Source organism: Schistocerca nitens, chromosome 2 (genome assembly GCF_023898315.1).
Source record: "Schistocerca nitens isolate TAMUIC-IGC-003100 chromosome 2, iqSchNite1.1, whole genome shotgun sequence".
Taxonomy (NCBI): domain Eukaryota; kingdom Metazoa; phylum Arthropoda; class Insecta; order Orthoptera; family Acrididae; genus Schistocerca; species Schistocerca nitens.
The window spans coordinates 723,005,965-723,033,077 of record NC_064615.1 but is presented as its reverse complement, the minus strand read 5'-3'; the positions used below and the strand labels follow the sequence as shown (position 1 = coordinate 723,033,077).

The window sequence follows — 27,113 nt, the reverse complement described above, 5'->3', positions numbered from 1 at the left end:
TCACGTAACTAATGAGGAGGTATTGAATAGGATTGGGGAGAAGAGAAGTTTGTGGCATAACTTGACTAGAAGAAGGGATCGGTTGGTAGGACATGTTTTGAGGCATCAAGGGATCACAAATTTAGCATTGGAGGGCAGCGTGGAGGGTAAAAATCGTAGAGGGAGACCAAGAGATCAATACACTAAGCAGATTCAGAAGGATGTAGGTTGCAGTAGGTACTGGGAGATGAAGAAGCTTGCACAGGATAGAGTAGCATGGAGAGCTGCATCAAACCAGTCTCAGGACTGAAGACCACAGCAGCAGCCAGTGGTGCTTGTAACATTATGTGATTGCCTTATCATTTTAAATCATTCATTAATCGAGCAGTCGCTCGGCAACAGCTACAGTTAGCAAATAATGTTGCGAAAATGTAAAATGTGAACGACCTGTGATGTAACTTGTTATTGTCGAAGCGCCGTCAGAGATGCTGTGAGTTATTGACTTTGAAAACCGCGGCGCGAAAAACGGACAGAAGAAGAACATTTTTACACATTTTGTTTAGATGTACGAGATATTCTCGATGAACAGTTACTCATTCTTCTCTTGTCTCCTGTAACTTGTGTCGGACGCGCATGTCTTGCCGCCGTATTATTATTGTCAAAATTAATATTGTTCTAGTGTAAAGTAAATGTGTAATACTAAAAGTGCCTAGCAGTAGATTTATTGTGCGACGTGTATGTGAAAACGTCAAAGGAATTGTTTTCATTAAGAGAAGTGCCAGTCAAAACGGCATCCATGTTAAATCCGTCATTGCAGTGTAAGTTTGTCTATTACTTGCCATAAATTCAGAGTTAAATGGAACTGGTGTATGGACTATTCATTTACTATAGAATCTATGTCTCACTTCTTCATGAAATTATTTAATTTTCTATATGTTTCTGCCAAATAGAGAGTTCACAGTCACGAATTCTTTCGTCGAGTTCGGACAGAAGTTGCATGCGGCGAAATATTTTCTCCGCGCCATATTCTACTGGTAAATGCATGATAAACTACGGTCCCTTAGGAAATTCATGTTGAGCTATCCAAAATAATTATATTTTAAATAGGCATTTACTCTCCTCTGCAATGCAACTTCCGACTGATCAGACGATCCAACAAGAAACAGCCGCACACGGTCGGCGCTCGCAAATATGTTTCCACCGCTGTTTATAGCTATATGTTACAGCACAAAAGTAACATATTGTTATAATTAGAGACTACGAACGGGGACATTTATAACTGTATGTTTATGTATACACATTACGTAAACATATCGTTATATGCTGTAGAATGACGAGCTGCGTTAGTGTAATGTTTAAGGTGTATGGCTGCTAACTGCAACGTTCTGGATTCAAACCTCGCTCGGTGCAAAATATTTTCTTTATTTAAAAACAATATCGAAGTGTCTTACTTCATGAATTTTATTCGTGAATGTGATTCTTTTAAATTTCTAGTGTTTTTAAATGAGATATTGTTATACAGTAAATTTTATATGAAATTTAGGTATCTTGTTCACATTTACTCTCAACATTGTGGCAACTAAAATCTACCATACGGAAAGTATACGCTGTGGACTTTTACCTCTGCGAACTCTTCAAAATTTCGTGCGATGGTTTACTAAATTTAATGCTGCACAATAACTGCGTTGAACATTGAAACAAAATTAAGTCATTTATGGGGGGAAGGTATCAGTCAAGAAGATGTGTAAAAATCAAATTTTTGGGCCAAATAGTTTTTGTGAAATCGAATGATAAGTGTGTCAAAGCAGTCGGAACACCATGTGTCTGCACAGGCGAACAGTGCAGTGATGATAAAATCGCGCACAGCGCGGAATGCGGGGAGCACGTTTCTGTAGCTGCGAAATGGTTAAAAATGGTTCAAATGGCTCTGAGCACTATGGGACTTAACATCTGTGGTCATCAGTCCCCTAGAACTTAGAACTACTTAAACCTAACTAACCTAAGGACATCACACACATCCATGCCCGAGGCAGGATTCGAAGCTGCGACCGTAGCAGTCGCGCGGTTCCGGACTGAGCGCCTGGCACCGCGAGACCACCGCGGCTGGCGCGAAAGGTTTAATGCGGCCGTAGTGGCTCTATTTCATAAACTGCGCGCTCCTCCATAAACGAAGTTTGCGAACTATACTACACTATGGCGCTGCTTCTCTTGGCGCGTGTGTCGTTTGCAACTGGCAACGCAGCAATCTCCCGCGTCTGGGCGGGCATGCGTGAGCCACCAAGATGAAAGAAATGAACTATAGTCTGGGACCATGTCAGACAGTGCGAGACTTCACAAATGGTTGAAGAATTGATTGCATGCTGGCAGCTCATCTATTGTCTTTTGCATTTCCTCCAAAGTCATCATCTGGAATTAGTGCCTAGTTCTCGATGGTTTGTCCACAAACAAATCACTGTTTGCACGCGATGATGTAAGTGTTAAATCATTCATGGTTCTATGTCACTCATATTAATTTAGCCTAGTGATCACGTTGGGGTCACCAGTGAAGATGGAACATGTGGGTATCGCCACTTACATGTCAGTCGTGCTGTGAGCCAACTTCACTGTCACACCTACGCATTATGTTCAGGAGTTAGGCTAAGGTGACGAAGTGGTAATAGGAATTGGTAAGTACGCATTTGCCAAAAAAGGTATTTATTCTGCACAAATGAGTAATGAACAAATGAAAAAATTGAAATCAGATGGCAATGTCTATTAACTAGCGATCGCGAGAGCGAAAACGAACAGAGAGCGCCAATAAACTTCAGTAGGCGTCTGTGGTGATCTTGCATTAAGCTCGACTCACGTGGTCTGTGGATTGAAATAGTAGACTCTCGAAAAAAGTGGGTGTACTTTACAGCGGCTCAGTTTCCACTGCACTTGCTTTTTGCTTACCTGCACCCATGTGTGCCAAATGTTGTCAGAGTTTTTCCTACAGGTAGGTATGCGCACCGACCAATATCTAATGCAGATAACTTGAGCAGGCCATGAGCATCTATGGTCCGTTCACATATTTTTGCAGCATGGCTGCCACAGTCTAAGCTTATCAGCATACACTGTCCCCACAACATCTGTAGCACCTTCTTTTCCAGCATATTCAATTTTTTGCTCACTGTTTTTTTGGCCTTATAAGTTTTGTTGTAGGTGCGTCTATGGTTGACACTGAAGATTGTCCCCCATCCAAAACACTATATTTTGACAGAAACTCTAGTTCGTCAGGTTCATGAACGGTCTAGTTGTTCAGTTTCTTTCACATCCTCTTACAGACAGTCTATTTTTAAATTAATTGAAACACTATGAAATACAATACTTATTAAACATCAATTTTTAAAAATTATGTACAGTTTTATGGAATAAGTATGGTAGTTGGAAATATATTCTGTTACGATTTATTTGCTGTCACTAAAAGATATGTTCATATTTTCATTTTTAGTTTCCAAACTCTGAGGAAGACAGGAGACACATTGTTAAGGAGTGTGAACAAAAATGGAATTTCCCACATGCCTGGGGGCCATAGATAGAAAGCAGGCATCGATTATTCCCCCACCAAAAAACCACTCATTCTTTTATAACTACAAGCTCAACGCTAACTACGATTGCATAATGGTCGATTTTAGAGTCAGTGTTCGCATTTCCGATGGAGGTGTTACGGAATATACAGAGTTCTACATAATGCTAAAGAAAAATATGCTGAATATTCCCAAAACCTGAAACTAGATGATGATCTACCATTTGTTTTCATTGGAGTGAGGCGTTTTCATTGCAAACAAAATTTATGAACACCACTTACGTCAATTTAACAGAAGACAGGCATGTTTTAAACAACTATTTCTCAAGGGCTCGCAGATTTATGAAAAACGCATTTGAGATTTTATCTACAAAATTTAGGATTTTTCACACATCAATCGCTTTGAAACCAGAGCACGCAGGTGCTGTTGTGATTTCATACTGTGTTCTGCACAATTTCTTGTGACACAAGTCTTCAATGAAATTTGTTGCAAATACAATGTCTGTTTCTAACCAATAGCTCAATACATAGTATCAATATTAAGAATAAGAACAATTTATGTAAAGACCTAAAATCACTCAATTTGGTCCAGTTTGGTCCAATATACAGGAATACACGTTTTCAATAAATTGCCAACAACCATTAAAAACTTAGTGTCAGATGAAGCACAGATTAAAAGGATTTTGAAAGAATTTTTCGTAGGCAACTCCTTCTACTCTATAGATGAGTATATTAATAGGAATTGTTAGACTAACTTAAGTAAAAATAACTGTTAGATTTCATTTATGACAGCAATTGGTCACAACAGTCAAGATTAGGTACTATGTGTATGATAAATTTATTAAAGGCGCGTTAATAGGTTCCATTCTGACACCATGATAATTCTGTAAATACTAGCAGTTCCAGTTTTCTGTGATATAAACATGGCTTGACAGTTTTCTGACAGATGATCACAGAAGTGAGTATTCTATTCAATGTTATACATTTTTTTATGTTAGACTATACTTTCTGACATGACCCTCGAGAATCATCTCAGTTTTGGGTCTATGGAACGAAAACTAACTCTAATATAAATTACATTGAATCAGAAGATTTGGAAGAATCTATATCCCAGGATACAAGTCAGCTAATATGATTACTAATCGGGTACAACAGAAACTGTTCTTTAGAAACTGTGTCCATTCGAGAAAAACTGATAGCATATTTCGCAGCGAAAAACACTACAATATGATTGAAATACTGGAAATACCGTCGCAATGTCGAGTATTTTAAGCACTAAGTGCATTTTTCTTAATCTTATCTGTATAACTCTTTATATGTGTACAAACACATCACATTGATTAAAACGGGTATATTTATTAAGTCTACAACATTGTTTCGCTTACCATATATTCTGATGAGTCAATGCTCGATGTTGTTGGCCAATAAAGTTCCTGGTCATGCAGATAAGAAAGAAGCTGAAAATACCACAACATTAGTGTATGCACCATGTATATTCACTGCCTGCCCCTGAACGACTTGTCTGGTGTACGTTTTTAAATAATCTCCTGTAAGAGCTACGCAGATTATTAATTTTTTTTGACAACCATATCACAATTACCATTTGGCTCAACTTCCTTTGCTTTTGTTACCAGTGCCTGATACGCTACACATTTGTTTTGTTTCTATCGTTGTAAGCCTTGCTTTTAATCTTCCATGCAGATGGTAGCGAACTGTAAACTTTTATAAATACTGTTACAAACTCTCTGTAGTAAATTCGGGAGTCTTGAGAATCTCCAGAAACATCACTCATATTGAGTTCTGTTTATAGCAATACCGACCCAACAATGGTACAACGCTCGCCAAGGTAACAATGGACTGAGCGATTAGCCTGAGATAACTTTCACATGCTCAAACTTAGGCTGCGCTCACAGTAGTTCCAATATTAGAGGATTCCGCTGACGACCGACATCGGCCGTATACGACCGATCTTTTGACATTAGTACGCCACTACCTGCGCGATCACACCATAGCCGATTTTATCTCCAGAACGTATAGACACCGGACGATAATCGGTAAAATTAGAATCAGTTTGTTTTCTTCGGTCAAATCGACCAACGTTTTCGCACACGAAATATGGAGCGTGAGAAACTGATAAGTTTAATCCAAGAAAGATTGAGTTTGTGCCACCCTGAGGATGAAAATATCATAATCGGGATATAGTTCGGAATCTGTGGACTGAACTCGTAGGTTTATTCGAAACCTCAAATAAGTAGTTTTTTGGAAGTTTTAGGCGTCCTTATAACCTCAAAAATTAATTTGTTCAAATGAAAACTGTTGTGTATCTTGTTCTATATTTTTTGTGCTAGGTTGTCATTAGATGTCTACAAATTATTATTGCTGCTCACTGGCGGTTTATACCAGCAGGGTAGTGATTCTGTTTATATGAAGCGGTTTGCGGATGTAGTGTACGGTACGTGTTCCCACTTTTAAATGCTGTAGGTTTTCAGAGTATCTTATGCTAAACATTATGCTTGTCTTTCACTGGTGTGCTAAATGACAGTCATTGAGGGTTAATTGACGTACGTCTGCACAACTGTAAATAAATACAGTGAAACAGAGTGCCTATAACTTGCCTTCCATGGTCACCACGATTTCTCTCGAGTACATAACAGAACTTTTCTTCCGTCATCTCGTATATTTGTAAAACTTGCTGCTTATTCCTATAACTGCGGACAATGTGTATAGTACTAGCCACGTTCTTTACGAGACAGGAAAGCTCACTGACATGCATTCGGTGTCCCTTTAATAGCAGAAGCCGCTATGCAGCACTTGTATCCAACTGTGCCCATACCCTTATCTGAGAGAGAGAGAAAGAGATAGCGCTGTGAGTACATGTTGGAGCTTGTAATGGGGGCCTTGGGCTACACCGCACAACTTTTGTTATTAATATTATGGCAGATGGCTCGGTCTTTCTTCCGGATTAATCCACTACATTGAAAATTTTAACTGTTCCTAACTGGCAGTGCTTAGCAGTATGAAAAATACAAGGTTTCGCGGTGCTTCAGAACGCCGTGCTGAAAGCTTCTGAGCGTACAATACCCAATAGCACCACTACGAATAAAACACTGTGGGGGTTCAAACCCATGTTTGAGTAATGATTGTTTCACTTACGAGCCTGTCACAGAGATACATATGTTTGAACTAATTCTATCAGACCGGTTCTGTATCGTTTTTCTATTGCACACTGTTCGAGACTACCGCGCGTGATGTAATGCTAGAAATGTCATGTGATGTTTACGTATCGACATTGTCAGCTGTATCACAGCAGAAGTGTGGCGCGTGCAATAAACGGAACAACGAGGTAAAAGCAAATGTAAATGATTCATTGCCATTTAAGAGACTAATTAAGCAGCTGTAATTGTCTGTGTCACGTGGTAAATGTTATCTTCCCTTTAGCTTTGTTGACATCATTTATAGACAAACTTCTAGAAGTTATACTGTTTTATATGTTGGTTATTGCTTCGTACTCATTTCATTTGTGAACTAGCTTTACCCGAAATCAAAATATTTTTGGCGCTTCTGAAGGTAAATTTTTTGTGAGCATAATAAGCTTCCAGCAAACCTCGTAGGCGTGATGTACAAATAGTGTGTGATGTTACTAAAAGAAATTGTGACGATGTACAGCGAGAATCATCTGGTTTATTCCCCAGTTGGTGTCGCCCAGGACTAAATAAATTCTGTCGCACTACTGTGGCCAAGTCGTTAAATTATCTAATTTATAAAAACATTGTAAGCTATATTTGTTGTCGTCCGAAGTGATGTCAGGTGAAAGAGGCGGTACAGATGCATGTACAGTTGATAGTAAAAAAAGTAATCATTGCCAACCATTATGCACAGAATTGAATTTTTTGATCAAGTGCAGAGGTATCATATGCTTCCCTACACCATCTCCCCACCCCCTCTCATGACAGGTGTTTCAGTGGATAAATGTGAGACTGGTCTGTTTCCTTACTTAGAAACAAGTTTCAAAGAAATAAATTTTTATTTGGCATTATAAGTTTCTACATCATTTTTGTTTAAATATTCTGACTAAAATGTGGTAAATTATTCACTTCAACAACTACTAATCAGATATTTTTATGCATCTAGGAGACAGCAAGGCATTGAGAGTTAGTGTTATGAAGTATGACAAGTACCATGGATGTCAATGCCAAAAATAGTTCATTACAAGGTAAGGATGCTTTATGGATGTCAGTACTGCTCTAGAAACTAAATCTTTGTCTTGCTTTACCGATTTTTCTTGTTTTAACATGAAGTTGTCATTGGATCACTCGTGGAGGCTGCAGGCGACAAGAATGAAACTGTTAGGCATGCAGTTTCTGAATCGCTCAAGAAGATTGCGAGGAAACATCAGAATGATGTATTGGATAACATAATATGCTATTGCAAGAGAAATTCAAAGGTACATATACGCATGGTTCAACTGAAAGTAGTGATTATTTTTTAAATGACTGAAGAGTAATTAAAGTATCTTCTTTTAAATTTCTATAAGGAAATAAAAACTAAGTCATACAAGTATCAGTTTTTTGCTGTTTTGCACCTACGAAATGAATTGTAAATTCAGACTGTTAGTGGCTGATTCGTAAAATTTCAGGTTGTAATTACTGTATCCAGATTTCATGGAATCCCTGATATTTTGTTGTAGAGTCCTCTTGAAAATGTTTTCTTTCAACTTCATCCTATCTTCAGCTTTTGAGTCAAGAACTAAATTCAGAAGTGAGAAAAATTTGTATGTATCTTCAAATTTTGTTTCAGCCTATACCCTGCATAATATTTTTTTAAAAATTTGTTTCCTTATTAATATTAAGGCAATTTATGCTGATATTGTCTTCTCATTCTCTGATAACACCATAAAGTAAGTTTTATAAATTCCCTTTTTTTAAATTTCATCCATTTCATCACATCAGCAGCATAAATGTACTATGTGAGAGGGGACAATACAGTACACAATACAAATTTAAAAAATATATTTATGATACTACTCAGGGGTATACATCTGGGTTTGAGCTTCTGGTCAGTATCACAATACAATAAAGAATGTAATTTTATGTGAATCATTTTCAATTGAGTATAATTTGGATTGAACTTCATCTTCAGTGCTACAGTACAGAAGTGCAGTAGATGTGCTGTAACTGACTTCTGAAATAATTTTGCATTGTGTGTCATTATTATGTTAGGTAATTTATTAACTAGCTTAATTCTCACGTGAAAAATTCCTTTTTGGCATAAACTTGACTTTACTTGTATTCAATACAGGTTGTTTTGCAGTCTTGTGTTATGGCTACCTACTGCAATGTTTTTTTGCATGCGTACATTACTACCTAATATACTACCTACCTACAAGAAATTTCAACAGTAGATCATAAGAGCAAGGTAATTACAGTATTTCTAGTTTTTTTAGAGAGTCCTACAAGATATCCCAAATATTGACTATAATATTTTAATAGCTCTTTTTGTATTTTGAAAGTACTTGCTGCTGTTGATAAAATTCCCCAGATGATGACACCATGTCAGGGCACGATGAAAACGTTAAAATAGTCATTACAGTAGTGTCATTTGTACATTTCTTTATGATTCTCAATGTGTAGCAACATTTACTCAATTTTAAGTTCATGAATTCAGTGTGTTTATGCCATTTGATATTTTGGTTCCTCAGTATTTTGCTGATTGATGCTGACACAAGAATTATGTATATTCTGATTTTCTGAATGGCAAAAATGCCCAGAAACAGTTTTCCTATTGTTCATTTTAGTTGTTATAAGGCCAGTTCTGGAAGTGATTTGTAGCAGTATTTATTGACTGCTGTAATTCATCATAATTTTTACCTTTGAGGTGGGGTGCTGGGAAAAAATAACAAGCAAAGGGCAAAAAAGGGAAGCTTGAAAAAAAAAATTAAATTCAGTTAGTAAATCAGTTTGGCTTGCTATATGAAGTAGGGGAGAATGGGCCTCATCCAGATGTAGTTGAATGTAGGTTGAAGCAGAATATTAGCTTAAAGAAAAAATACAAGGTCGGTATTAAATCAGAATAGGAAAAGAAGAATTATGCTTCTAGGTAGCAGTCATGGTAGGGGTTTAGGGTAGCAGCTTCAGGAGAAATTAGGTGCAGAGTATCAGGTCCCAAGTTTTGTGAAATGAAGTGTTAGCCTTAGCCAGATGATAGATAACTTACGTCAGCTATGCAGGCACTTTGAGAAGGAAGATTGGGTAATTATAGTTGGGGGAGCAGGAAACAGCCTGGCTTTGAATCCAACATATAGTATTGGTAGTGACTTGGATAAAATAGGAGCAGAAACTGTGTGCACAAATGTGGGGCTTGTGGAGGTCTTTCGGTGCCATGATCGGTCCTGGGAAAACACTGCTGCAAGGCATCTTAACATTGAGCTTAACAGGATGCTCCAGACACTGGCAAAATTTCACATAAGTATTGTTCCAGTTGATGCTTCTTGTAGGTGGGGATACACTACACATGGCCTGCACCTGAACAGGAAGGGGAAAGATAAGTTAGTTTCTCTGTTAGCAGAAACTGTAAGGGGGACCTCAGTCACACACGGGATGATCCCTGTGGTTAATGGAACAAGGCAGACAGGTTTTTTTAGGTTAAAGCCATAATCCAGACAGACAGCAAAAAAAATAAATAAATAAATAAATAAATAAATAAAAGAAGCTTCATGTACAATAAACAGGGATAAAGCTAAGGGTAGGCCTAGTATCAACTTCATCAAAACATCAGGGGAACAAAGAAATAAAGTAGATGAGCTGGCAGTGTGTTTAGATGGTATCAGAAATAAGAATGAGATTTATATACTCGTCTGTCTGAACAACATATAACTGTGGAGATGGATAGTGTTAGTATAAATGGGTATAATTTAGCATCTTACACTTGCTGGTCTAGTATGGATATAGGAGGAGTTGCCATTTACACAAAACAAGGGTGTAAATACAAAACTGTAAAAGCAAGCAAATTTTGTGTTGATCAGCACTTTGAAGTTTGTGTATGTGAACTACAGCTAGATAATGTAGTATTGATATTAGCAACAGTGTACAGTTCCCCATTAAGAGATTGGGAGACATTCATAAAAAAGTTTGACTCCATATTATGCTGTCTGTCAGACAAAAAGAAGAAGTTATTAATCTGTCGTGGTTTTAAGTGTAAACTTTCTAAGTAATTCTGATAGGAAAAGTGAACTAGAAGTGTAATTAATAATATATAACTTAGAATCAGTGATTACTTTCCCTACACATATAGCTCAAGACAGTAACACCCTAATAGATATTGCATTTGTACAGCAAAAGGATGTAAAACTAACAGCTGCTTTTCCTGTGGTAAATGGGTTATTATACCTTTATGCACAATTGATTAACTTACAAAGCCTAGCAGAGTGCACAGTTCAGAAACCATCAAGTAAAAGTGTACGGTTGCTCAATCCAGTATCTATTGAGCACTTCAGTGAAAGTTTAAGAAATGTTAATTAGGGAGTTGTATGTAATGAGCCAAATGCTAAGTGCAACATATTTCTTGATACATTTATATCCCTTTTTTACACTGTTGCCCAAAAAAATTAGTAAATGCAACACCAAACAGTTTTCAAAGAAACCTTGGATTACTACAGATATTTAAGTGTCTTCAGAAAGAAAAATAATGAGACAGCAGGAATTAGTAAAGTTGTCAGAAAATCAAGAAATATGTATGTTAGAGATGAAATCGACAACTGGGGCAATAAAATCAAATTGATGTGGAATGTTGTTAGAAGGGACACAGGAAAAGTAACCATTGGGGTAGGTAGTATTATTATCAAAGAGAATGAGACCATCTTAACCGACAGCACACAGGTAGCTAATGTATTTAACAACTTTTCCTTAAGAGTGGGTGAAAAATTTGGTGAGAATAATTTAAAAGAAAAAGCGAAGCACTACATGGAAGAGTCAGTTTTGAGAAATCCTAGTCAGATTAATTTTCAACTAACAACCTCTTGTGAAATAAGGAAAATCATTAAATCTTTGAAAAATAAATATTCTGTTGGAGTAGATGACATCTCCAACAAGATATTAAAACAATGTGGAGCAGTTACAGTTGATGTTCTGAGTCACATATGTAACACATCACTAACTGAAGGTATTTTCCCAGACAGGTTAAAATGTTCCATTGTCAAGCCTCTCTACAAAAAAGGAGACCCCACAGATGTCAATAATTACTGGCCAGTATTCTTGCTTACAGCAATTTTCAAAAACTGTCGAGAAAGTAATGTACTCAAGTATGATTAGCTATCTTAAGTGTAATAGGATACTTAGTAAATCACAGTTCAGATTTTAAAAATGCTGTTCCACTTAGACAGCAATATAGAATTTCACTGCCCACATAATAGAGTCTCTAAATAGTAAAATGTCACCAATAGGAATTTTCTGTGACTTATCCAAAGTGTTTGATTGTGTGAAGCATGACATTACATTACAGAAATTACGATTCTATGGTATAAATGGAACAGCATATAAGTGGTTGAAGTCGTATCTACACAACAGGAAGCAAAATTTTCTTTATATGGTTTAAGTGATTTAAGAAAGTTTACCGCTTGATCTGACTGGGGAAAAAATTATGTTAGGTGTTCCACAGGGTTCGATCATGGGTTGCCTTTTCTTCTTGATGATGTATGTGGTTGACGTCCCTTCTTGTTTGAAACAAGGAGATAAACTGACACTGTTGACTGATGGTACAAGCATCATTATTAATCAAGTAAAAGAAACTCCAATAGAAAATGATACAAATAATGTCACTGGAAAAGTTATTAGCTGGTTTTCTGCAAATGGGCTTGCTCTGAACTTTGAAAAAACACAGTACATCCAATTTTGTACATTGAGGAGTGCTTTTCCTTCAATAAATATAACACATCTGCAGAAGCCAGTAGCCAGGGTAGAACATATTGTTGTTATTGGTTGTACATGTAGATGAGAATCTTAATTGGAAAATTCATATTTTGGATCTACTGAAGCGACTAGGTTCAGCAACGTTTGTAATCAGAATAACTGCCAATTTTGCGGATATAGAAATCAATAAGCTAACATATTTTGCATACTTTCACTCTCTGATCACTAGGAGTAATGTTTTGGGGTAACTCAACACTTAGACAAAAAGTATTCATTGCTCAAAAGAAAGTGGTTAGAATAATGTGTGGGGACCGAGCGAGGTGGCGCAGTGGTTAGCACACTGGACTCGCATTTGGGAGGGCGACAGTTCAATCCCGCGTCCGGCCATCCTGATTTAGGTTTTCCGTGATTTCCCTAAATCATTCCAGGCAAATGCTGGGATGATTCCTTTGAAAGGGCATGGCCGGCTTCCTTCCCTAATCCGATGAGACCGATGACCTCGCAGTTTGGTCTCTTCCCGCAAAACAACCAACCAATAATGTGTGGGGCTGATAGTCGCAAATCTTGTAAGCATCTGTTTAAAAGGTTAGGAATTCTTACAACAGCCTCAGTACATTTACTCAGTAATGAAATTTGAAATTTGCTCTCAACAGTGACATTCCTGATTATGATACCAGAAGAAAGAAAGACTTACAGTATCGTCTAGTTAACCTATCTTTGGCACAGAAAGGGGTAAAATATTCTGCTGTATGAAATAAAATGTCTGACAGACAGCAGTAATAGTTTCAAAAATACATTGAAATCATGTCTCCGTGATAACTCCTTCTACACCATAGATGAATTCTTGAATGGGAATAAGTAAATCAGTAGGTATAATATATGCATTTTGTGCCATTTAAGGGAATGGGGTAGGTAATAAAAATTTTATGCTTGAAAAACTTTGATTCATGTATGCAATTCTTATGCACTTGACACATTCCACATCATAATGGTTACCATGAGATTGATCAATGGGACACATAATGAACTATCTAACTAACTAAGCTTACTTACTGTTATCATCTGCAGACAGTACAGCCTCTGTATTCAGATCCGAATAATTTACATATATAAGAGAGAGAGGAGGTCCCAGTACATAAACTTGAACGACACCAAAGGTTACTGACGACACCAAAGGTTACTGGATGTTCTTCAGATATGTTCCATCATTAGTTCAGATTATTAATCAGTGAATCTTGTATGTACCCTTTGTCTGCAATGATTCCGTAGTGATTCTTCACACACAACTGTTTTCTAGCTTAATAAGTAGAATTTTGTGATCTACTGTTGAAAACTTCGCTCAAGTCCAAAAATATTCCTGTATGTGCTGTTTTTCATCCATAAGTTTTGGGGTACTTTTTGAGCATTCACAAATAGCATTGTGTGTAGATGTCTGGTCTCTTAATACCGTGTTGAGAGTTCTTTAATAAATTATACTTACTCAAAAATCTGTTGTACATAATTTTTCCGTTACATTGGATAGGCAGGATGTTATTGAAGTAGGTCAGTAATTAAAATTTTATGCCTTTCACTTGGTCTGAATACAGGTATGACTTAAGCAGATTGTAGTATGTCTGAGAAAGATCAAGATGAAGAGAGCTGTCACACAGTTTAATCAGAGCTTCAATGTTTTGGCAACTGGTGACTGGGAACTTCTTGTTTCATTAATGGCCATGAATTGTGATACTTCTAATGATTATGGATGTGTTGCGGAGTTCAAAATTGTCTTTTGTGTGATAAGAGTTTGCTCTGAAACGCCATTTTTTTGTACTTTCCCAGCTATTTCAGTAAAATACTTAAGGCATATTTACAGTTTCTCATGGATCTGTAATAATTTTGAAGTCTGGCACCAAAGTGATATAATCACATTTTGTCCAGCTTGCTGCTGTCCGTGGACATGTGTGAAAAAATGGATACCACTCATATAGCTGCACTGTGAAAGCCAGTGTAATCATTCAAGACTGGAGAGTTCTAGGAAAAGGAGTAAATTTTGGGAACGTCACCCAGAACTTTCCTGAACTCTACCCCTTTTTGTAGACTTCTCCAGTTCTTTTCCTTCAACGTCTTCCTTCCCCTTCGACCCTTCTGCCTGAAGGGGGAGCTGCTGGCTCTGAAAGCTTGCCTAATTATAGTCTTTTATGTGTGTGTTCTGCTGCTGCTTGGTTAGTAGATTTTCTTATTTATCCAATTACATTGTATTGTCAAAAATTGTTTCGTTGTAAAATTTATTTTATGTTTGTTTTAACCTTTTATGTTTTTGAGAACTGTGGCATCTGTTGATGTTCCTGCATCTTTGTAATTGAGCCTTTTAACTTCATGTAAGGCCAAGATAGCTTAAATTAAGACAGTAAGTAAAGAAGTGCTTTAATTTGTTTCAAAACATGGCTATTCAGTAACTAAAATAAGTGTGAAATTAAATGTTAGCACTGCCATTTCAAATGGTTATAAGGCAAAGAAGGAAAATTTCAGGAATGTCCAATAACACTGAATTGGGATTCTAGTTCATCTGACAGGAAATGACACAAATTAAACAGCTAATACCTATAAAACTATCAAAGATGGAACTACCACAGCTTATTCTGGCAGCATGTAGTAGGATCATATATTCCATCTGCTAACATGGACAGAACATCCTCTGTCATTGTCATTTCAATTTTTTAAGAGTAACGAACTGCACTTCATTCTCAATGTGCCTCAAGATCAATACAAGCACAGTTGTTACTTTCATGCTCATTATACCAGATATCTGTTGCTGGCCCTTGTCTTATTTGACCTTGTGGCCACAAATATGCATCAAGATGGTGAGTATATGAGGGAGTCTGAAGACTGAGAAGACCAGCTGTAAAATTTTAGTTTCTCAAGTAGATTTTTAGGGTCGACACAGTCAGAGACTTTGGCAAGGCAGGGAAAATACTAAAAGGAAAAGTTTTTGTTTATATCTCCAGGACTCGATTGAGAAACCACGTATGGCAGTGCGAGTGGCAGTTGACAGATTTTGCTTAGCAAAGTGTTTTAGCTTTCTCATAAACTAAAATGACTGGAAGGACTGAGTGGATTATTAGAGGTCTTTCTCACAACCATTTTTGTAGATGAGTATGGAAGGTACAAATGTATGTATTTCAGTAAATATACTTTGGTCATGCGCTGATTACAATAATAATTCAAGAATGGTCATAAATTTTATTATCCTACTAGAAACACCTTCATACCCAAAGAATTAGTACCTTTTAGTGCTCTGGTTTGTGCCATTTTTCTTAGGGGCCATATTTTTTGAAACTATCTATCTGCATAAGTGAATTGTTTGCAAAAGTAACTTTCGTGGATCTGTGTTTAATTGCTTAATAGAGGGTATAGTGCGTCTAACATTGATAGTAGGTAATCAAGACCATTAGTTTCATTGTCACTTCTCTGGCAAATACTGTGTGGTAACCATATTTCATTTGTATCTCCATTTTTATCCATCTTCTGTTTAAGAATGCTCCAGATCGTTTCTGCTTCATACTTGAATCAGCTTTTGTGTGTGTTTTGTTGACACACACAAGGATTTTACACTACTGGCAGCAATGAAGTTAAAATTTGTAATTGCTGCTGTTCCTTTCAGTTAGATAGAGCTCTGTGTTCCTGGTGTAAGACAGTTTAATCCTTTGTGTTACAAGGCAACAGTTTGTTGCGAAAGCTTGAATTTTGTGTGTATGTTTATTTTTGTTTGTGTGTCTGTCGACCTGCCAGCACTTTCATTTGGTAAGTCACATCGTCTTGGTTTTTTTATATATATATAAAAAAAGGGATAGAAGCAGGGCTTACAAAGTCCTTCTGGTACCATATTACCTCAGTTCCTTGGCACAATGAACCAAAGTTTGTAAGTTCCTTCTATTTATACAAAAAGACTTACAGGAGGACGATGATTGCTAAAAAATCATTTAATGAAAAAAAAAGTGCAATACAGAGATTAAAAACAAAGCAGTCTGTGATGCCATTAAATAAGGAAACAAGGAGAGAGAAATCAAAGCTTAACATACTGATAAGGGACAGGGATACAGTAGTGAATGGTTCAAATCAGCTGTTAAATTTGTGAATGAGTGGTTTTTAAGTATTGCAGAGAAATTGCAACAAAAATTCCTAAATTTTGGTATAGATATTGTAATAGTTCTGCATCAATTACAATCCTGTTATTATTAATCACAAAACATGAAGTCAGTAAAACTGAATGAAAGTTCAAAAATAGTCAGAAAGTCTAGAAGTAGTACCGGTCTATGTGCTGATAAATGTAGACACAGCATACAAGCTTCCTTAAGAAACATTATAAATGAGTCACTCACACGAAGTAACTTTCCCAAGTATTCAAAATGGGCATGCTGCTACATAAAGTTAATGCAAGAGACATTCTCTGCTCTTATCATTTTTAAGAAATAGTATAATTGATTATGAAAGAAATAGTAATGAATTACTTGATTAAATACAACTTTCTAGGTGAATCACAGTTTATGTTCCGAAGTGGTGCATGTACATTCAGCCACATGATATTTCACAAAAAATGGTATTTGGTGCTCTTGACTAAAATGTAGTGTCTCATAGGCATGCTATTAGACCTGTTAATCAAAAGATTCTGCTAAATAAACAAGAATCATTAGGAATAAGAAGTGTAGCTAATGATTGGCTCTGATCATACTACCATGTAGAGTACAAATCTCGAATAAGGCTACACAGTTGTCAGTTTTCCTTGGGATGTTGCATTAGGACCAATACTGTTCCTGGTATAGATCAGCTATTTTCACCATACTGTTATCCAAGTGGAAAAAAACCCTCATTGTTGATGACAGTATTACAACCTTTGAGAAAGTGAGAAGAGAGTAAATTAAACCCTAAAGGATGTTTACAGTTAGTCAAATGGAATAAGGTTACATTGGACATGTAAAAAAATTCCATCAATGTTTGGTTGAAGAGTGGGAAAATGACACTGTTTTTTGGTAATGGATCCTTCTGTTATGTGTTGGTAGAACAGTTCCACATTTAAATCAAACAATGGAAACTCCAGGTAGGAATATCAGCAATGTAAGAAAAGACAGATTGCTACTTACCATTAAGAAGACAGGTCAAGTTGCAGACAGGCACAATTAAGACACTTACAGGAAGCTTCAGGCCATGGCCTTCGTCGGTAAGACCACACACACACACACACACACACACACACACACACACAGAAGCAAGCAAGCATACCTCGCGCACACACGACCGCCAACTCCAGCATCTTGTGCTGAGATGTTGGAGTAGGTGGTCTTGTGTGCATGAGGTGCGTTTGCTTGTGTGTATGTCTGGTGTCTCTCTTTTACTGATGAAGGCTGTGACCATAAGCTTTATGCAAGTGTCTTTTGTGTCTTTTAATAGTTCCTGTCTGCAGCCTGAAGTGTCTTCTTTACAGTAAGTAGCAATCTGTCTGTTCCATATTTAAGGTTGAATAACAAGTACACTGTTTCTGTTCATTTCAAACTAGGTTTTGGGTTACTAGGCCATCTTCAGGAAACAACACTGTTTTGTTGAATATACATTGGTCAGCCAGAAAATTATTGATATAAACCCATCCAGGTGATAGCAGCATCATGTGGCAAGGAATGACTGCTAGTCACACACACGTATGGTGCATGTAGTATCAGTGAGCGTGCTGTCTGTGTGTAGAATGGGGAAGGTGCGTGATCTATCTGAGTTTGACAGAGGGTACATTGTGGTGACCCGGAAGCTTGGCCCAAGCATTTCAGAAACTTCATGACTTGTCGGGTCTTCGAGGAGTGCTGTGGTGAGTGTCTTCAACACATGGGGAAACCAAGGTGAAATCATGTCCTGATGTCAAGGGGTTGGGTGACCAGCCCTCAATATAGATGTTGGACATTGTAGGCTGGGCCAACTGGTAAAACAGAACAGGCAGCAAACTATAAAGGAACTAACATCAGACTTTAATGTTGGGCAGAGCAAAAGTGTATCTGAATGCACAGTGCATCAAACACTTCTAATGAGGGGCCTCTGCAGCCAACGACCCATGCATGTGGCAATGTAACTCCACCACATCACCACAGGACATTGGCACAGTAACAGAGTGTTGCATGGTCTGATAAATCCCAATACCTTCTTCATCATGTCGATGAGAGTGCGTGAATCTGTCATCTTCCAGGGAACAGCTCATTGTTGCCTGTACTGTGGGTTAGAAACAAGCTGGTGGTGGCTCAAGTATGCTTTGGGCAACACTCACATGGGCATCCGTGGGTCCAGTGGAGCTTGCGCAAGGCACCATGATGGCCAAAGAGTATCATACACTGATTGCAGACCATGTGCACCCCTTCATGACGATAATGTTTACTGAAGGCAGTGGCATTTGTCACCAAGATAATGCAGCACTTCACAAGGTCAGGAGTGTGATGGAGTGGTTTGAGGAACATAGTGGTGATTTCCACTCAATATGCTGCCACATCTGAACCCAATCGAACATGTATTGGACGTGATTGAATGTGGCGTCAGAGCTGATTGTCCCCCTTCCCAGGATTGTCAGGAATTAGGTGACTTGTGTGTGCAGATGTAGTGCCAACTCCCTCCAGTGAACTACCAGGGCCTCATAACTTCCATGCCATGATGCGTCACCACTGTTTTCTGTGCCAGAGCTGAACATACTGGCTATTAGGTAGGTGATCATAATGTACAACAAACAAAAAAATGGTGGGAATGGGTATTGGTTGTTTTGACATGGTGTGAACACACAAAGTTGCTTGCAAACAGAATTTCATCAGTACATTATGGTCATCAAGTCCTGTCACCAGTGTGTAACTGCAAGTGTCTTTTAATCACACACAGTTCACATGTGCACTCAATTCTTAGGTATACACTCCTGGAAATGGAAAAAAGAACACATTGACACCGGTGTGTCAGACCCACCATACTTGCTCCGGACACTGCGAGAGGGCTGTACAAGCAATGATCACACGCACGGCACAGCGGACACACCAGGAACCGCGGTGTTGGCCGTCGAATGGCGCTAGCTGCGCAGCATTTGTGCACCGCCGCCGTCAGTGTCAGCCAGTTTGCCGTGGCATACGGAGCTCCATCGCAGTCTTTAACACTGGTAGCATGCCGCGACAGCGTGGACGTGAACCGTATGTGCAGTTGACGGACTTTGAGCGAGGGCGTATAGTGGGCATGCGGGAGGCCGGGTGGACGTACCGCCGAATTGCTCAACACGTGGGGCGTGAGGTCTCCACAGTACATCGATGTTGTCGCCAGTGGTCGGCGGAAGGTGCACGTGCCCGTCGACCTGGGACCGGACCGCAGTGACGCACGGATGCACGCCAAGACCGTAGGATCCTACGCAGTGCCGTAGGGGACCGCACCGCCACTTCCCAGCAAATTAGGGACACTGTTGCTCCTGGGGTATCGGCGAGGACCATTCGCAACCGTCTCCATGAAGCTGGGCTACGGTCCCACACACCGTTAGGCCATCTTCCGCTCACGCCCCAACATCGTGCAGCCCGCCTCCAGTGGTGTCGCGACAGGCGTGAATGGAGGGACGAATGGAGACGTGTCGTCTTCAGCGATGAGAGTCGCTTCTGCCTTGGTGCCAATGATGGTCGTATGCGTGTTTGGCGCCATGCAGGTGAGCGCCACAATCAGGACTGCATACGACCGAGGCACACAGGGCCAACACCCGGCATCATGGTGTGGGGAGCGATCTCCTACACTGGCCGTACACCACTGGTGATCATCGAGGGGACACTGAATAGTGCACGGTACATCCAAACCGTCATCGAACCCATCGTTCTACCATTCCTAGACCGGCAAGGGAACTTGCTGTTCCAACAGGACAATGCACGTCCGCATGTATCCCGTGCCACCCAACGTGCTCTAGAAGGTGTAAGTCAACTACCCTGGCCAGCAAGATCTCCAGATCTGTCCCCCATTGAGCATGTTTGGGACTGGATGAAGCGTCCTCTCACGCGGTCTGCACGTCCAGCACGAACGCTGGTCCAACTGAGGTGCCAGGTGGAAATGGCATGGCAAGCCGTTCCACAGGACTACATCCAGCATCTCTACGATCGTCTCCATGGGAGAATAGCAGCCTGCAATGCTGCGAAAGGTGGATATACACTGTACTAGTGCCGACATTGTGCATGCTCTGTTGCCTGTGTCTATGTGCCTGTGGTTCTGTCAGTGTGATCATGTGATGTATCTGACCCCAGGAATGTGTCAATAAAGTTTCCCCTTCCTGGGACAATGAATTCACGGTGTTCTTATTTCAATTTCCAGGAGTGTAGAATTACTTTCTGAGGAACAAATGAACAAACTATACACACTGTGACTACGAAGTCTTTCGCGATGTATTTCTTGAATAAAAATCTCTCGGTGTACATGCCCCATCAATTCAGGATAAAACTCCAAGCTTTCGACCACTACCTCCGTGGTCGTCGTCAGGGCTAAAACTGATTGTCGTGAACTAGTGAGGTTCTCACTTTTATATGCAAAGGACGGCTTCTGATTGGCTGGAATATGTCATAGCAACAGCGATATGGCGCGTAGTGAAGTGGTGCCCTCTACTTCCATAGATGTAATTTCTATCCTGCGTTGCTTGCAGTGCCATCCCTTGAATCGGGACGTAATGTGCGGGAAGTTTTTCTCCGCGATTTTTCTTTATCCAGTGCACTCTTCCAAGTGTTGCTAAGTGCATAACTGTTGTCTCTGTTAAAGTTATTATCGCTAAGTCTAATTTCGACTGCTTCCCGGATCACAGAGTCCCAGTAATTCGATGCGTGGGCTATTATTCTGGTTTCTTCAAATAAAATCTTATGCTTGTTAAGCAGGCTATGTTCGGCCACCGCTGATTTTTCCAAATATCTGTATTTCAGGTGGCGCTGGTGCTCGATGCAGCGGTCGGCAACGGTTCTTACAGACTGGCCCACGTAATTCTTGCCGCATTCGCAAGGAATAGTATAAATTCCCGGCACTCTTAAGCCGAGACTATCTTTGACTGATCTCAACATTTCCTTAATTTTCCTAGGTGGTCGGAAAACTGGTTTTATTCCTTGCCTCTTCAGGATTCTGGCTATCTTGCTCGTTGTAGCACCACAAAAAGGAAGCCGCGCTGTGTGTTGGCCCTCTTGTTGTATATGGCCGGCATCGTGTCTTACTTTCTTGGACAATACTGATTTAATTTCACTGGCAGAATAACCATTCCTCTTGAAAACAGTAGTCAAATGGTTAATCTCGGGACCGAGGTGGTCCTTGTTGGAAATAGTCCTGGCTCTGTGTACTAAAGTATTCAGCATAGCTCTCTTCTGAGACAGATGATGCAAGCTGTGGCTATGCAGATATAAGTCTGTGTGGGTTGGCTTCCTGTACACAGAATGGCCCAGTCGTCCATCCGGCTTTTGCTCCACCAACACATCTAAAAAAGGTAACTTCCCTTCTTATATCTGCTTATATAGCACAGTTGTCATTCTTCTGAACAGCTAGCTACACAGCTCGTAAGGCACTGGCCTCCGTTGGTGCATGTCAGGAGTGTAACAAGTTGCATATCTAGGTCACTGTCTGTGCTTTTATAGCCAGTCCTTAAGTTAATAATACTAGGATGGATAGGATGCATGAATACTGTGTGCAGATGCAGGAGCAGTTGTCTACAGTTAGTGAACAGCTGAATGTGTCTTTGGCTACAGTCAGTCGTCTTCAGACTGCTGCCTTGGGATGTAGCAGTCATGGATAATATGGTATATTGCATGGGACACCTCGCAACATGATGAGTGGCAAGTGATAAAATGTTTGTATTGCTAGAGTTGGAGGGCCAGTGTAGAGACTGGCCTTGCCTATTTGACTTGTGAGCAGTCAGGTGACCATTCCTTCAGCAGGGTTGGGGCAGGCACGCAGGTGCAGTGGTAGGGGTTTGCTAGTTATTGGAAGCTCCAACATTAGGTGCCCAATGAGGCGACACAGCAGCAGGACTGTGGTCGTGAGTTGCTTTTTGTGTGTTTCTGTGTGTGAGGGTGGAGGGGGAGGGGAGAGGGGATGTCTGTCTGTCTGTCTGTCTGTCTGTCTGTATGTGTGTATGTATGTTCGTTCGTTCATTATATCTGCCGTGCGGTTTGAGGTGCCATGCCATAGATTGCGCAGCCCCTCCTGCCAGAGGTTCAAGCCCTCCCTCGGGCATGGGTGTATGTGTGTTGTTCTTAGCATAAGTTTAAGTAGTGCGTAAGTTTAGGGACTGATGACCTCAGCAGTTTGGTCCCTTAGGAGTTCACACACACTTCAACATTTCTATCTCCAACAAAGGCCTTATTGGCTGAAAACTCATTTAGTGACAGCCTTTTTGTTATGCATATGTGATACTGATAGGTTTTAGATAAATTATATAATGGCAAGACAGAGATTTAGGAACCAGGTTTTGAATTTTAAGACATTTCCAGGGGCAGATGTGGACTCTGACCACAATCTGTTGGTTATGAACTGTAGATTAAAACTGAAGAAACTGCAAAAAGGTGGGAATTTAAGGAGATGGAACCTGGATAAACTGACTAAACCAGAGGTTGTACAGTGTTTCAGGGAGTGCATAAGGGAACATTTGACAAGAATGGGGGAAAGAAATACCGTAGAAGAAGAATGCTTTGAGGGATGAAGTAGTGAAGGCAGCAGGGGATCAAGTAGGTAAAAAGACGAGGGCTAGTAGAAATCCTTGGGTGACAGAAGAAATATTGAATTTAGTTGATGAAAGGAGAAAATATAAAAATGTAGTAAATGAAGCAGGCAAAAAGGAATACAAGTGTCTCAAAAATGAGATCGACAGGAAGTGCAAAATGGCTAAGCAGGCATGGCTAGAGGACAAATGTAAGGATGTAGAGGCTTATCTCACTAGGGTCAAGATAGATCCTCCTTACAGGAAAACTAAAGAGACCTTTGGAGAAAAAAGGACCACTTGTATGAATATCAAGAGCTCAGAAACCCAGTTCTAAGCAAAGAAGGGAAAGCAGAAAGGTGGAAGGAGTATATAGAGGGTCTATACAAGGGCGAGGTACTTGAGGGAAATATTATGGAAATGGAAGAGGATATAGATGAAGATGGAATGGGAGACATGATACTGCGTGAAGAGTTTGAAAGACCTATGTCGAAACAAGGCCCTGGGAGTAGACAACATTGCATTAGAACTACTGACAGCCTTGTGAGAGCCAGTCCTGACAAAACTCTACCACCTGGCGAGCAAAATGTATGAGACAGGCGAAATACACTCAGACTTCAAGAAGAATATAATAAATCCAATCCCAAAGAAAGCAGGTGTTGACAGATGTGAAAATTACCAAACTATCAGTTTAATAAGTCACAGCTGCAAAATACTAACGCAAATTCTTTACAGACGAATGGAAAAACTGGTAGAAGCTGACCTTGGGGAAGATCAGTTTGGATTCCGTAGAAATATTAGAACACGTGAGCAATACTATCCCTACAACTTATCTTGGAAGCTAGATTAAGAAAAGACAAACCTACGTTTCTAGCATTTGTAGACTTAGAGAAAGCTTTTGACAACGTTAACTGGAATACTCTCTTTCAAATTCTGAAGGTGGCAGGGGTAAAATACAGGGAGCGAAAGGCTATTTACAATTTGTACAGAAACCAGATGGCAGTTATAAGAGTCGAGGGGCATGAAAGGGAAGCAGTGGTTGGGAAGGGAGTAAGACAGGGTTGTAGCCTATCCCCGATGTTATTCAATCTGTATATTGAGCAAGCAGTAAAGGAAACAAAAGAAAAGTTCGGAGTAGGTATTAAAATCCATGGAGAAGAAATAAAAACTTTGAGGTTCGCCGATGACATTGTAATTCTGTCAGAGACAGCAAAGGACTTGGAAGAGCATGTTGAACGGAATGGACAGTGTCTTGAAAGGAGGATATAAGATGAACATAAACAAAAGCAAAACGAGGATTATGGAAAGAGTTAACTCAGGTGATGCTGAGGGAATTAGATTAGGAAATGAGACACTTAAAGTAGTAAAAGAGTTTTGCTATTTGGGGAGCAAAATAACCAATGATGGTCGAAGTAGAGAGGATATAAAATGTGGACTGGTAATGGCAAGGAAAGCGTTTCTGAACAAGAGAAATTTGTTAACATTGAGTATTGATTTAAGTGTCAGGAAGTCGTTTCTGAAAGTATTTGTATGGAGTGTAGCCATGTACGGAAGCGAAACATGGACGACAAATAGTTCGGACAAGAAGAGAGTAGAGGCTTTCGAAATGTGGTGCTGCAGAAGAATGCTGAAGATTAGATGGGTAGATCACATAACTAATGAGGATGTACTGAATAGAATTGGGGAGAAGAGGAGTTTGTGGCCCAACTTGACTAGAAGACGGGATCGGTTGCTCTGAGGCATCAGGGGATCACCAATTTAGTATTGGAGGACGGCGTGGAGGGTTAACATCGTAGAGGGAGACCAAAAGATGAATACACTAAGCAGATTCAGAAGGCTGTAGGTTGCAGTAGGTACTGGGAGATGAACAAGCTTGCACAGGATAGAGTAGCATGGAGAGCTGCATCAAACCAGTCTCAGGACTGAAGACCACAACATCAACAACAAAATGTGCAACTCAGGATCAGTGCTATATCGTGAGTAGCAACTATTCTTTTCAAAATATTGCTACTATTGAGGAAATTTAGACAACTTGGTTCAAAGCCGACTGCAGAACAATTCCACTGCTGCCAACATACATTTTGTGTAAGATCCATGAAGTTAAGGAAAAGCAGGGCTCATTTGGAGGCATGTAGACAGTCAGGTAACCCTCACCTGTGAGTAAAATAAGAAAGGATATGACTTGTAGCGGTACATTGTACCCTCCACCACTCACCTTACAGTGTCGTGCCTTGTATATACAGAGATGTAGATACAAGATAGTGAAATATTACGTAGATAAAACAGCCGGCTGGAATGGTCGAGCGGTTCTAGGCGCTTCAGTCTGGAACCGCGCGACCGCTATGGTAGCAGGTTCGAATCCTGCCTTGGGCATGGATGTGTGTGATGTCTTTAGGTTAGTTAGGTTTAAGTAGTTCTAAGTTCTAGGGGACTGATGACTTCAGATGTTAAGTGCTCAGAGCGATAGATAAAATACAGAAATGTTGGTAAAAGTGTAACACAAGTAAATAATACTAAAACACCTATATCATTTCATTTTTGTGTGATAATGCTTTCCCCATCGTCCTGGAAAACCTTACACCAAAGTCCTACAACAGATAACACTAACATCTTATCCTCTTTCAGTGCTTGATGTCACTGATTATGTGGGGTGCTGACTTTATTTTTCAGGCAAGGAACTGGCAAGTTGTGTTGCACAGAATGGAAATGTAACACTGTCATCATGGTTCTAATGCCAGTTAATAGTGTTTGGAGTATTAAATTATGAGATAATGAGGATGTAGTGTGTGCAGTGACTGGTGGTAGGAAAGTAATGAATACTGTTGCACCAACTTTTTACATTATTAAATTATTTATTTGGAAAATAGTATTGTTATTTAGGGATAAACTGAATGCAGTTGTGGTGTTTTAAACAGATCGGTTATGTATCCAAAATCATAGTTGCTCCAATCTCCATGTGGTCGTTGTATTCAGATTTTAAGTGTTTCCCCTAAATACTTCAGGCAAAGGCTGGCATGGTTTGTACTGTGAGGCGACGGCCAACTACCTGTTGTGTCCTGTTCTGTCCTTGTCAACTGAACTGTGACTATGTAAATATTAGTTTATATGGATTATGTGGAGTACTTTTCCTTCGTAAACTGTAATACCACACCATGACCAATATCCTTGTTGTTTATTTTATATAATTTATCACCTGTTTTTCTTTGTCCACAGTTACCATTACAACATTTAAGTCTGTTGCTGAAAACAATAGAAAATATATGCCAAGAACATCTATCAAATATAAATGAAGTTACTGTTTCCAATTTGATTGAGTTTGCAATGGAAGAAATGACAAGGAATTCTGATTATATACCAGAATCTCAGATGCCTTTGTCAGGTGTACTTGTTGCCTTAGGAAAAATCCATTGTAATCAGGTAGGTACAAGTGTTGTCATCATCATACATACGTGAATGGTTTCTACTTAGGAATAAACAAAAAATAAAAGAGAAGGAAAAGAGTATCTTCTGCAATTTCTTTGTCCAGTCTGAATCTGATGTTCATAAACAGAAAAACATAGGGGACAAATAAATTGGCCACGAAATTTATGCTGGTTCTGTGGAAGAAATTCAAAGAAAACAGATGTAGAATGTGAGCAAAATAAATATAAAATAACAGAAAAGGTCCTTAAATTTCTTATTACTTTGTATACATATATCTACATGCAACAATATGTAACAGATAGAGTGCTGCTCACCAGTGAGAGGAGATTTGAGTGGCAGACAGGCACACAGAGAAAAGAGTGCATATTCTTAGCTATTGGACTGAGTCCTTTGTCAGAAGTACACAAAACAAAATACATACCTAAGTCCACAGCAGAATAACAGTGTGTGGGGTTGCAGTGGAAGCAGGGAAGGAGATAGACAGGTGGAGGATGGGGAGTAGAGAAAGCTGAGGTCAGGAGGGTTGTGGTAGGGAAGTATAACCTGCAGGCGCTGTTCCCACGTACAAAATTCAAAAAAGTTGGTC

At 39.5% G+C, this 27,113-nt stretch overlaps 1 protein-coding gene across 3 annotated transcripts in view; it reads left to right on the top strand.

Annotated features, from left to right (window-relative positions):
* The first annotated feature begins 6,763 nt into the window (after positions 1-6,763).
* The window catches only part of LOC126236902 (maestro heat-like repeat-containing protein family member 1), a 295,906-nt gene continuing 275,556 nt past the window's right edge, over positions 6,764-27,113 (top strand). For 2 of the 3 annotated variants that reach the window (XM_049946551.1, XM_049946549.1), the window contains exons 1-4: positions 6,764-6,869; positions 7,658-7,739; positions 7,825-7,970; positions 26,318-26,521. In XM_049946551.1, the coding sequence (XP_049802508.1) occupies positions 7,694-7,739; positions 7,825-7,970; positions 26,318-26,521 (396 nt within the window). In that variant the 5' untranslated portion in view covers positions 6,764-6,869; positions 7,658-7,693. Of the gene's footprint in view, positions 6,870-6,989; positions 7,094-7,657; positions 7,740-7,824; positions 7,971-26,317; positions 26,522-27,113 lie in introns of those variants that run through there. The other variant, XM_049946550.1, reaches the window with a different exon arrangement.